This window comes from Pongo pygmaeus, chromosome 20 (assembly GCF_028885625.2).
Source record: "Pongo pygmaeus isolate AG05252 chromosome 20, NHGRI_mPonPyg2-v2.0_pri, whole genome shotgun sequence".
In the NCBI taxonomy this organism is placed as follows: domain Eukaryota; kingdom Metazoa; phylum Chordata; class Mammalia; order Primates; family Hominidae; genus Pongo; species Pongo pygmaeus.
This window is the reverse complement of record NC_072393.2, coordinates 23,054,672-23,067,746: the sequence shown is the minus strand read 5'-3', so window position 1 is coordinate 23,067,746 and position 13,075 is coordinate 23,054,672. Positions and strand designations below refer to the sequence as shown.

The 13,075-nt window shown below is 38.1% G+C and overlaps 1 protein-coding gene across 3 annotated transcripts in view; it reads left to right on the top strand.

Moving 5' to 3' along the window:
* LOC129020603 (zinc finger protein 676-like) overlaps positions 1 to 13,075 on the top strand; it is a 45,546-nt gene that overhangs the window by 14,160 nt on the left and 18,311 nt on the right. The window contains exons 1-3 of one of the 3 annotated variants that reach the window (XM_054465179.2): positions 5,292 to 5,309; positions 8,798 to 8,893; positions 9,101 to 9,220. Coding sequence is in view for 1 of the 3 variants with exons in the window: in XM_054465174.2 (XP_054321149.2) it covers positions 5,183 to 5,309; positions 8,798 to 8,893 (223 nt within the window). In the remaining 2 variants the exon portion in view is untranslated. Of the gene's footprint in view, positions 1 to 5,182; positions 5,310 to 8,797; positions 8,894 to 9,100; positions 9,221 to 13,075 lie in introns of those variants that run through there. The other 2 variants (XM_054465174.2, XM_054465177.2) reach the window with 2 other exon arrangements.

Sequence of the window (13,075 nt, the reverse complement as noted above, 5' to 3'; positions counted from 1 at the left end):
TTTCAGCTATGTATTTATCTCTTGAAACTGTTCACTGTTGCCACAAGTAGCTATAAATTAAATTAATAATTCCACACTGGACACTAAATTCCATACCCTTAACCTTGATGTATATCCAATCAATTATTAAAGTTATTTCTTTACATAAGTAAAATTTCTCACAACCAATTTTGTATCAGCTCGTTCACTGTTCCTCTTTTTTTTTTTTTTGCCTTTACAAATCCACTTGTAAGTGCTGCTAATCAAAGTGCAGATTCCTGGTAACTTGAATATTTTGTCTCAAAATCCTTAAGCTTGACCCAAATAAACTGCTTATGTTCATGTTGTGTCAGCTTTTTTCAGGTAAAATATTATTTAGAATGTTCTAGAGCAGCCTCTATGAGGGGATCTCTCCTTTGATTTCACTCTACTTGCTGTAACACCCAAAAATGCAGACTGAGGTTGATTTCACCTATAATTTGCAAATAAGACCTGGCCTCTGCCTGGGATTTACAAGGCAAAGCCAGACTTTGGATTGAGAATTTACAGAAAACCAACAGGAGGCATTTTCTGCGTTGTGAGATATCAACATAGACATTTTAAGTTCCTCTTTTGAGAGTGTGGCTTTTTGACCTTTTCACATCTTCATTAACCTGCCACAGTCATATGAGAGGCTCCAGGAGTAAATAGAATCTGATGGCAGAATCTGTAAGTGTAAACAAGCATCTTAAGGCCACAAAGTATCCAGAGCCACACCACAACTATACCTACCTGTAAAATGTGATACTGGAGTAGAGTATTCTTGCCCTTCTGCTTACCCAACAGCTAGCAAATCAGGACAGACAACCCAGATTCTGGAGTTGAGCCAAAGTAGTTCCATTTTTTATTTAGAATCATCCTGAGTCTTCTCTGCCTGGCTTATCATTGGACCATCAGCCCAGGGTCAGTGGGAACTCTCTCCCAATCACCTACAAATCTCTGAGATATTTGAGAATGTCCAGAACAGATCCCTGGTACTTGAGTAAAAAATCAGGAGGTCTGGAGGCTCCAACAGATAAACTAATTGCTTCTGTTTCATATAGTCATAAAATAGATGAAGCAGGCTGGGTGCAGTGTCTCATACCTGTAATCCCAGCACTTTGGGAAGCCAAGACGGGTGGATCACCTGAGGTCAGGAGCTCAAGAACAGCCTGGCCAACATGGTGAAATAGGGATTTCACCATGTCGAATAATGTGTTGAATAAACCACATTTTAGCCGGGTGTGGTGGCTCATGCCTGTAGTCCTGGCTACTTGGGAGGCTGAGGCAGGAGAATCTCTTTAACCTGTTTGGTGGAGGTTACAGTGAGCCAAGATCACACCATTGCACTCCAGCCTCGGCAACAAAGTGAGACTCAGTCTCAAAAAAAAAAAAAAAAAATATAGATGAAGCAGTCATGATTGCTACCATCCTGGAAGTTTTAGTCTAGACTAGTAACTGGAAAAATGGTTGAATTGTGCATCATATGGTGGGTACAATAAATAGATGTGTGCAAAAAACAATTTGGGCTTTACTTGAGCCACTTTCTTTATATTGTGGTTTCTGATGTCTGCACCTGAACTTAATAATCGGAAGAGTCATTATTATTATTTTTAGTTCTTTTACCCTGCTAAGAATACTTATTTTTCTTCTTAAAAAATTATTCTAGAAAACCTTAAGGGATTTTTTTTTTAATTCCTTACTAGTATGTAATATAAAATTTACAGGGCAGTGGCTAAAAAAGATTAAAATTATACAAACTCAGATTTAAGATTACTTAAGTAAGATTTAAAAGAAAAAGAACTTACAAATATGCCCCAGTGCTATAGAGAACAGAATTGTACGTCGGCTCTACACTCTGCCCCAGCCCTGTTCATATTCACCCTTTTTGGAGGCTTTATTTATGTCTGGCCCTACCCTGGAGTCTTGCCTCAAAGAACTGATTAGAAGAGATCAGAGTTTTGGGTCATGAATCCTATTACCTTTTTAGAGCTGGTGTTCAACATTTTCTGAAACTTAAAAGCAGATAAATGGGAAATATAAAGTCTGTATTATAGAATCTTACTTTACAAATTTTTTATTAAAACCAGTGCTTACAGAGACATTATTTAGCAACTTGTTTTCTGTTCCTGCAGTTGATTTCTGTTTTCTGTTCTGTTCTGTTTTCTATTCTTTGCAGTTGATTCACAAGTCACAAGGAAGTAAATATAAACACAATAAAAATTTATCTAAATTTTATTAAGCTCTTTCCATCTGTATCCCTTTCATCTGTCTATAGTTAGCTTTTATTCTATGCATTTTTTGAAAAATCAGTGACGGATAAACAAATAGAAATAAAAATGTTGGGTCCTTTAAAGCCTTGGAAGTATTGAACACTTAGTTTCAACTGAACGGGTGTTATTAGGATTAAATCACATAATGTGCTGTCACAGTACTCTAACATCCTATTGAGCACATAGTACCTGCTTAATAAACATGGCATTAGTACATGTGCACATGTTGTTTTCCAGATGCTGACTTACTCAGAAATTGCTGCTTTCTGTTTTCTCTGTAAACTTTAAAGAGTCAGCAAATAACATAATACTTTAGGATGAAGAATGATTGTCTTCATTTGTACCAGAAGTATTTGTGTTGTGACAAGAGTGCTGTGTGTAAGGGACTCTGTGTTGTGCCTCATTTCTCTAACTAATTCTAATAATAAGCCCAGTGGGAGCAACATCATTATTGACAGGGCACTTGTTTAAAAGACCCATTTATGGACCCTTTCCATACCTTCAGAATTACATTTCATAGAATGGGGCCAAAATTACCAAGTCATTTATAAGCTCATTAGAGCTTGAGAGGAAATGCTTAGTTAGGGGGTTATCAGCTCAGGCTTCTAATTAGTATCACCTTGCCAGTTTGCAGAACTCTGTTTACTTGTACCCTTTCCATGGATTCTGTTTATTGTTCTTGGTGGAAGCATCCATGTTGTTTTAATTAAGTGGCTCATGTGACTGTAAGGTGAGGCCAGAATCAAGTATGAGGAATTCAGAATACATTCATGAGAGTTAAGTTCCATCTTTGCATTAAAGGGTGGTCCAAGAACCTGTTCTGTTTGGATTTGGTAGGGACGGTACAGGGTGGCCCATATTTCCATTACTGTGGCAGAAATTGCTGGTGCCTGTGTCAGCGGATGGCTCCTGAGGACAAAATAAAGAAAAGCATATTTTTATCTCTGTGGAGCTACTCATTGTTTCTTCATCTCTTCTGCTATAAAGGACAGAAATGGATGGAGTTTTTCTGTCTTGGTTCTGCCTGTGGATGTGGTGACAGCAGGTAGACCTGTGGTACTGACACTTTTAAAGGCATATTCTCAAGATGCAGGTGTAATTTGTCCAGAAAATTTTATCTGAGAAAGAATCCTAGGGAAGGAGGAGAAAGAGAAAAAAACGGCCTTTTCTTTTTCAGCTAAACATGTCTCAGATCAAGATCTGTGTCCACTATGCTTCCTCCAGGAAACATACGTTTAGTACTTGCAAACCTGTACTTCTGTACCTGTGTTTTTCCTCCCTAATGAGTTTGTCTTAACTGCTCTAAAAAATTCTTACAATAATCAAAGTCTCTGAAAAATATATTTTTTTCTATGTACCAGAGCCTTCTCTATATTATGGCTTCTTATATGCCATGCAGAAATCTCACTATGAATTTATAATCTGCAATATTAAAAATGTCCCTCTGTGGCTGTTGAACATGGGAAGGTGTAGATACTCAAAATTCCTATTGGGGAAAACCTGGGGCTTTTAGGGAATTCAGAGAACACATAATGTTGTGGTTTCATCTGTGTTCTTTATTATGTCTATACAGTACAAGACTAAGAAAACACTCATTGAAGCAGTATGATATTTATTACACAGAAAATTCTAAAAAAATTGTTAGGAGATACCTGTTCTCTCAGTGCTGAAGAAAGACTATTTAAAATCATTACTAAAAATTACAGAACATGGGAGATATCTCTGTCTTGAACTTTCCATAAAACTAATGTTTCCTTATGGTTAAATTCAGACTATAATTTACATTTTGGGGGGCAGTATCTCAGCAGTAATGCTGTGTCCTTCTGGGTGCATCAGGACATTAAAAAAATTTGTTCTAGTGTAGTTGATGTTAATAAATCACTTGGTTGATAAGCTCTCTGACACTTTTTTTTTTTTTTTACCATGGAATTATTTTTCTCTTCATCATTAAGTGTCTTTATGCAGCTGATGTGAATAAACCAAAACATTTAATCTGGCAGCTGCCCTTCTTTCTTAGATTTCCTTTGCATTTGTCTGTTTTTGGAAAATGAAGGCTCTTATCTTTGTTTACAAAACAGAAAAACACAGGCTCATTCTATTACTGGATGTTTAAAAAAATAGTCTTTTTGGGCCGAAAACATTGGCATACTGATCAGCTTATTAGAAATTCAGCAACTCAGACTTTATCCCAGATCTTCTGGAAAAAAAAAAATTGCATTAACAGGATCTCTAGCTTATTGTACACATTAAAATTTGAGTGATACCTTCTAACTCAACATATCTATTCCATCTGAATAATATACAAAACTTTTTTTTTTTTGAGGTGGAGTTTCACTTTTGTTGCCCAAGCTAGAGTGCAGTGAATCTCGGCTCACTGCAACCTCTGCCTCCTGGGTTCAAGCAATTCTCCTGCCTCAGCCTCCCGAGTAGCTAGGATTACAGGCATGTGCCACCATGCCTGGCTAATTTTGTGTTTTTAGTAGAGACGGGGTTTCACCATGTTGGTCAGGCTGGTCTTGAATTCCCAACCTCAGGTGATCTGTCCACCTCAGCCTCCCAAAGTGCTGGGATTACAGGCATGAGCCACCATGCCTGGCACACAATTAATTCTGCATGATGTAAATATGGCACTCAAAATTGTACATGTTAGTGTTTTTGCCCTCAATTTTATACTTTATTATCTAGAAAAATATTACATATACACTGATGTTATGGATCTTATACCACTTTCTTTTCTCAGAGTTAGAGAATACATTAGGGAATATTTCTGTGTTGAAAACTATTTTATTGAATAATTTCAGTCATTCATGTGAGAACCAGCTCTCTCTACTCTCTCCATTTTACCTTGAGTCAAATTAAAAATTCTGCCCATGACCAATTAATCAATATATGTGTTTGTGTGTGTTTTCCAGGGATCATTGACATTTAGGGATGTGGCCATAGAATTCTCTCTGGAGGAGTGGCAATGCCTGGACTCTACACAGCAGAATTTATATAGGAATGTGATGTTAGAGAACTACAGAAACCTGGTCTTCCTGGGTGAGAATAACTTTAATATGCAATTCCCAGTATACGCTACAAGTTTCATTTTGCTGTGGACCTTATTGGACTGAAGAAAGGAGGATGAACACAAGAATACAGACAAAGACAAAAGAGTATATTTGGAAGAAGGGGTCGTGGACTCCTTGCTTCTGGTGAACAAGGGTCCTGAGCTTCCTATAGCCCTTCATACTTATTGAGTAAAGGAGAAAGGGAGAAGGGGGAGGTCGTGGTCAGCTGCTTGACTTAATGCAGGCCTGCATGACTGTATTCTTTGAACAGTATTCTCTAGATGTTCCAGTAGATAATCCCAAGGAGCATGGCACCAGGGAGTGACTGTCCTCAGTGTACCTTCTGGTGGCAGGAGCAGAAGCAAGTTTGCCCACATTCTGCATTCATAATAAACAGTTTGCTGTTTGATCATATAGCCTCCAGTGGAATGCTGGGTTGATCACAACACTCAGGCATTTGGCTCCCAACATTTCCCCCTTCCTGTTTATGCATTAATTGAATAAATGTAAGGCCAGGTTGGGAAGCTCTCATTTTGCTATTGGTCCATCTGATTTTACAGACTATGAACAGAAAACAGAGACAGAACAGCATTACTCCAAAAACTACATATGAGATGTTCATGTGGTGCTTTAGATAGGTCCAAGGATTGAGGTTCTCCAGGCCTTGCTGGAATTCGGTCCAGTCTTCTAAAGAAGGCTGAAACTCTTGAGTTTGCTTATTTAAATCAAGAATTTTGTTTTGTAATTCACCAATATCAAAGGTGATGTTGGGTGTGAAAGCTCCCTGCAAATGGGCTTTCACAAGGTCCCATGGATACTCACTTTGGTTATATTCCAAGTTGGTTACACATATATGAGTGTGATTTAAGTGACAGCACAATTGCTCTTTCAATTGTAAGCTTTGTAATTGTTCTCCTAACCATAGAACCATGGATTTCAACATTGCCACTTCAGTTTATAACTCAGTGTTAATTTTATTCTGAAGTAGCCATGCTTGGTTGGCTGTATGCATCTGCATCCAGTTCTCCACATACTGAGCTGTTGACTAGAACTATGCAAAGATACAGAGGACATCACAATAGAAGTTATTAGTGTGACCAAGGAAACAATAGCAAAAATTATCATGCCTAAGGCTCTATGGACACGATAAGTAAGTTGAGTTAGAAGAAGTTTCACAAAGTGCAAAGCAGGGGTGGCAGCCCAAGGCTCGGACAGATTATTAGAAATCCATAGCCCAGGGATGTGACCCAAAATGTGCCAAGATGGGGGCTAATTCTTACTGGATATTACTGACACATCGGCTCCTGTTTCCATAAGCCCATAAAATTTCTTTCCTTGAATTTGTACTACACAGGTGGGTCTGTTAGAGGCTATGAGTTGTGATAGATAGATTTCTCATGTAGTTGTGCTCCCAAACCCTTTATTTCCTCATTTCTCCTTTTGTGGAGAAGGGTGTAATTTGCAGGGCATAAGCAATAATTGCACTATGTATTCCCCTGGTTCAAAAACCCAAAGATCTTGTGACATTAAAACTACTTGGATTTCTCCTTTATAATCAGAGTCAACTACTCCTGGGATTACAGTGATGCCTTGCAAGTTAAGGCAGCTTTTGCCTAAAATTATTCCCATGTATCCTACTGGTATAGGTCTCCAAATGACAGTGGGTACTTTGGTAGGTTTGTCTCCTATAACTAATGTAATTCTTTCTCTGACTGGGAGATCTAATCATGCACTTCCTGGTGTTCCTGGGGAGAAGGAATCAATGTTTCTCCTGGGATCAACCCTTGAAGTGGGGTGGTGGTCTGAACTGGGAATGCCCTCCTTGTTTGAGGGGACTGGGTCCAGGGCCCCTTCTTATTTCCTAAAAGGAGGGTGTCATTATGATGAAATTTTGAGCGGAAACTGATTAGCCCAATGATTTCCATTGTTACAGCCCAGTGATTCCCTTTGTTACAGCGAGGACAGAATATTGGTGTTTTTTTGCTCGGGGTGGGGAGCACCGCATTGTAAGGTCCTTTCTGTCCTGAGATCTGGTGGCATTCCTTTTTGAAATGTCCAGTTTTTCCAGTTGTAACATTTTCCCACTTTAGGGTTTGACCCTTGGCTCCTTTTAGATCTGTCAACTACTAAACTAGCCATTGCTTGTGCTAACATTGTAGAACAATGAACTTCAGTTCGTGCATTCTGACAAGCTTTAAGGTAATTCCCCAAGCTTTTTGTGGCTCTCACAGGAGCCATTGCACACTTGCAATCTGCACTTACATTTTCATAGGTTAAAATTATGGTAAGCATTTCTGCAGCAGGGGCATGAGGGATCTGATGCCACACTGCCTCTTGCAGCCATGTGATAAATTGTATGTAAGGCTCTCATGATCCCTGCGTGACATGTAGAAAGACTGCACTGGAACTCCCTCTTCAGGAATTGTGCTCCAGGCATGCTTGGTGGCTAAGGCCGACCAGTGGTTAGCAGCCTCTGGGAATGTTAATTATTATACCAGATCTGAAAATGGGCCATTGCCTGTCATCATCTCCTCTGTAATGTTTCCTTGACCAGCGGTGTGATTCTACCTAGCCTGGTCTGCACACATTTCTTGCCGATTTAACCTCCATGTCAGGTATGCACTGGCAGATAAGCAAGTGCAACCCAAATGTTTTATATCAAAGGGTGGGAGGTGCATGGCCCTGAACACCAATTCTAACAGCCCTATAGTGAATGGGCTTTGCACTCCATTATTAACCACACCAGATTTAATTCTTTTAGTAACTTAAACTGTACAGGAGTGTGCTCATGTAAAAGATGTTGCAGATTTTTCAGATCAGGCCTCACAGTAATAGGAAAAGCACAAGGTCCTAAAGGTTCCCTAGCCACAGCAGCAGCATGGAAAATTTTTGGTATGGGAGTTTCTACTTCTGTTATTGGAGGGGGTAGCAGAGGCCAATTCTTCTCTCCTTTCTCCTGCTTAGCAAATGGACAATTCTCCCCTTTCTCCTGCTCATTATTTTCAATAGGCGCTGTTGGAGGAACAAATTATCTTTTTAATTCTTGAGACTCAAAACCTGACTCCTGTTGTCTGACAGAATAAGAAGGAGACAGCGGCAGTAGGACCGTGCAGACCAAACCCCAAGCAGAAAAAACAGAAGGGTCTACTTTAAGACCTTTTTGATGAACCCATTTCAATCCATCTCCTACTCTGTTCCAATTTTCCACAGTGAGAGTACCTGCCTGCAGAAACCATGGGTTATGCGCAATAACCTCCTCCTGAAGAAGCTTAATGTTTATGAATTGAGCTCCAGACTGTTTCAACAGAACTTTAAGCAACTGCACATAACGTTTTTCTTCAACAGACATGTTATAATTTAGTATTTTGGGATAAATGTATTAGAATATTCTATTACATCCTCTTTACTGGGCACATTACTAAGTTGGTAATTGGAGAATATAAGCAAGATGCATGTTGTTCATTTTTAATAAAACAGGTATTGCTGCCTTTAAGCCAGACCTGATCATTTTTCTGGAGCAAGGAAAAGAGCCCTGGAATATGAAGAGACATGAGATGGTGGAAGAACCCCCAGGTAGGTGAGAGTGAATACAGACAACATGGATGAGAGGTCCAAAGTCAAGGAGGAAGCCAGTCCTTAAAGTGATTTGGGAAGCTGTGTTCCAAAAGTAGTTGTTTCTGGAAAGCCTAATTTTTATTTTTATTTTTTAATTTTCTCTCACACAGGGGCATCTTCTGTCATATGCTTTTAAAATTTCTAAGAATTTTTCTTTCCCTTCAGTAATTTTCCTTCAAGTTTACAGTGACAGCCAAAGTACTGTTCATGGCATACAAGAGAGTGCACAATCTGACCTTTTTTTGTTTGTTTTCGTGGACACACAGATATCTGCGTAATTTTAAGGTACTCCATGTTAAACTACCTTTTAAGTTCTCTTTTTCCATCATCTCTGAAGTGTGTGAGAGTAGTGGTTTCTGTATCATTGGGGTTTTTTTTGTTCATTTTTCTGCACATTTCATTCTGTTTTTATTACTATAATCTTGAAATATAGTTTGAAATTATAAAGTATGATGTCCTTCTGCTTTTTTCTTTTTCCTCAAGATTGCTTTGGCTATTCACAGTTTCTTGTAGCTTCATGTAAATTTTATGATTGTATTTTTCATTACTGTGAAAGAAAGACACTGGAATATTGACACTTTATTGAATCTAGAGATCACTTTGGATAATATGGTATTTTAACATTTATTTGAACCTATAGACATAAAATATATTTAAATTTGTGTTCTCTCATTATTTTTCATTGATAAATCCTTGAAAAGTTTTTCAGCTCCTCAATTAAATTTGTTCTCAGATATTTATTATTTTAGTGCTATTGTAAATAAGATGGTTTTCTTCCTCTATTTTATCAAATAGTTTAAGTGTATGGAATCATAACATACTTGTATGTTAATTTTATATTTTGTGAATTTACTGAGTGTATTTATTAGTTTGAAAAGATTTTAATGTACTGTTGATGATTTTTTATAGAGAACATTGAATGATCTACAAACAGCAACATTTTACTTATTTGCCTTCAATTTCAGTGACTTTAAATTTTTTTTGACTAATTTTTCTTCCACATACTTCAAGTGCTATGTTAAAATAGAAGCATTGAAAATGGCACAATATACTTTTGCATTGGTATCTGAATTTAAAGGAGTAAACACCTCTTAAAGTTTTTATAAACTGGTTTCAGAGGGTAAAAATCTTCTTTTGTTGGGCCCCCAGGGTGATAGAATGCCCTCTGGGTTTGTAGTAGAGCGGGGTTGTAGCTTGGTCACAGGGCTGCTGGCTCTGCACTAGGGTTGGCTTATTACAACTGGCTTGGGCAGTTGTAATTCCCATTTTATTTTTGGACAGAGTAAATATCCTTCAGGACTTTGCTCAATAGGGTAGATGCTAGGGCAGGTTTCTGCAGTCAAGTCTGCATATGGTGGGCTTTATATTAGGATGTGGATTAGTATGGCTTTCATTGAGTAGCAGAGAGGATTTCTGAGGTCACTGTGGGATTCTACATAGGCAGAACTGGCCATGAACTGTGGCTTAGGAAACTGGAACTGAGTCATGGAACTGCTATTGGGACGACAGTAAGAACCAAGGTCTGCAGGCCTGCCAGCATGGCTCTAAATGGGTATCAGTCTCCAAGCCTCTGGAAGACCAAGACCTCTCGCAGACTGTGGCTGGGAGGAGTTTGGGATGGTTACAGAGTAAGTTCAAAATTCTCTGTGGGACCAAGTTGGGTGGGACATTTTCTGGTCTGTAGTCAAGAGCAGGGGTCCTGTAGTTTGCCACCTGAATGAAAGCTTGCCTTCTGAAAAGGGTAATCCTCAATCTTGGGCTTTAGCAAAGTTTCACAATTCCCTCCCTGGATCTCAAAGCTCTCTTAAGGGCATTTATTTTTGAGATAAGGTCTCACTACATAACCCAGGTTGGTCTTAAAGTTTTGGCCTGAAGCAATTCTCCAACCTTTCTATACCAGGTAGCTGTCATTACAGATGTTAACCATGATGCCCGGTTCTCTCATTAAGACATTGTTGTCGTGGATGACTGACAAACTTTCTTGCTGTTGGGGGTTAAGCAAATAGGGGACCTTTTTATCTGTTTCTAAGAGTGTAATTGCTTTATATCTATGTATCTCATAGAATCCTTGTCTTTTTGTGGCTGACTCATTTCATTTTGCATAATGTTATCAAGATTTATCTTTATAATTGGTAGAATATTTTCTGCTTTTTGAAAAGTGAATGATATTCCAGTATTTTTATATTTCAAATTATATTTACTGAATGATTTGGTAACAGAAATTTGCATTGCCTTTACTTATTAGCTTACAGTAATAATTATTGCTATGTAAATGACTCCTCATATGACCATACATGTTAAAGTATGTATATATATTGCATTCGATTTTATTAGTCTAATTTTTCAACCTTATACTTACACCAGTTAGTTTTAATTCTGTATCTTGGTATGTCTTTTGAAATCAGGAACTTTAATGCCTGCAACATTGCTTTATTATTATTATTATTTTAAGATTGTTGGGTATTGTCTTTTGAGATTCTATATACTTTCAGGGTTGCTGTTTCTATTTTTTCAAAAATGCGATGAGAAATTTGAGGAACATTTCATTAAATGTGTAGATTACATTGAGCAGGATGAACATCTTTAAAGTACTAATTATTACAACCTTTACATAAGAGCGTGCTCAAGTGTTTTGTTAAATTCCTGTATATTTGAGAACATGCTGTGTTTTGTTTTCTGTTCTTGTGTTAGTTTGCTGAGAATGATCGTTTCCAGCTTCATCCATGTCCCTGCAAAGGACGTGAACTCATTTTTTTTATGGCTGCATAGTATTCCGTGGTGTATATGTACCACATTTTCTTTTTTTTATTTTTTATTTTATTTTATTATTATTATACTTTAAGTTTTAGGGTACATGTGCATAGTGTGCAGGTTAGTTACATATGTATACATGTGCCATGCTGGTGTGCTGCACCCATTAACTCGTCATTTAGCATTAGGTATATCTCCTAAAGCTATCTCTCCCCACTCCCCCCACCCCACAACAGTCCCCATAGTGTGATGTTCCCCTTCCTGTGTCCATGTGTTCTCATTGTTCAATTCCCACATGTAAGTGAGAATATGCAGTGTTTGTTTTTTGTTCTTGCGATAGTTTACTGAGAATGATGATTTCCAATTTCATCCATGTCCCTACAAAGGACATGAACTCATCATTTTTTATGGCTGCATAGTATTCCACAGTGTATATGTGCCACATTTTCTTAATCCAGTCAATCATTGTTGGACATTTGTGTTGGTTCCAAGTCTTTCCTATTGTGAATAGTGCCACAATAAACATACGTGTGCATGTGTCTTTATAGCAGCATGATTTATAGTCCTTTGGGTATATACCCAGTAATGGGATGGCTGGGTCAAATGGTATTTCTAGTTCTAGATCCCTGAGGAATCGCCACACTGACTTCTACAATGGTTGAACTAGTTTACAGTCCCACCAACAGTGTAAAAGTGTTCCTATTTCTCCACATCCTCTCCAGCACCTGTTGTTTCCTGACTTTTTAATGATCGCCATTCTAACTGGTGTGAGATGGTATCTCATTGTGGTTTTGATTTGCATTTCTCTGATAGCCAGTGATGGTGAGCATTTTTTCATGTGTCTTTTGGCTGCATAAATGTCTTTTTTTGAGAAGTGTCTGTTAATGTCCTTTGCCCACTTTTTGATGGGGTTGTTTGTTTTTTTCTTGTAAATTTGTTTGAGTTCATTGTAGATTCTGGATATTAGCCCTTTGTCAGATGTGTAGGTTGTGAAAATTTTCTCCCATTTTGTAGGTTGCCTGTTGACTCTGATGGTAGTTTCTTTTGCTGTGCAGAAGCTCTTTAGTTTAATTAGATCCCATTTGTCAATTTTGGCTTTTGTTGCCATTGCTTTTGGTGTTTTAGACATGAAGTCCTTGCCCATGCCTATGTCCTGAATGGTAATGCCTATGTTTTCTTCTAGGGTTTTTATGGTTTCAGGTCTTTAATCCATCTTGAATTAATTTTTGTATGAGGTGTAAGGAAGGGATTCAGTTTCAGCTTTCTACATATGGCTAGCCAGTTTTCCCAGCACCATTTATTAAATAGGGAATCCTTTCCCCATTGCTTGTTTTTCTTGCGTTTGTCAAAGATCAGATAGTTGTAGATAAGCAGCATTATTTCTGAGGG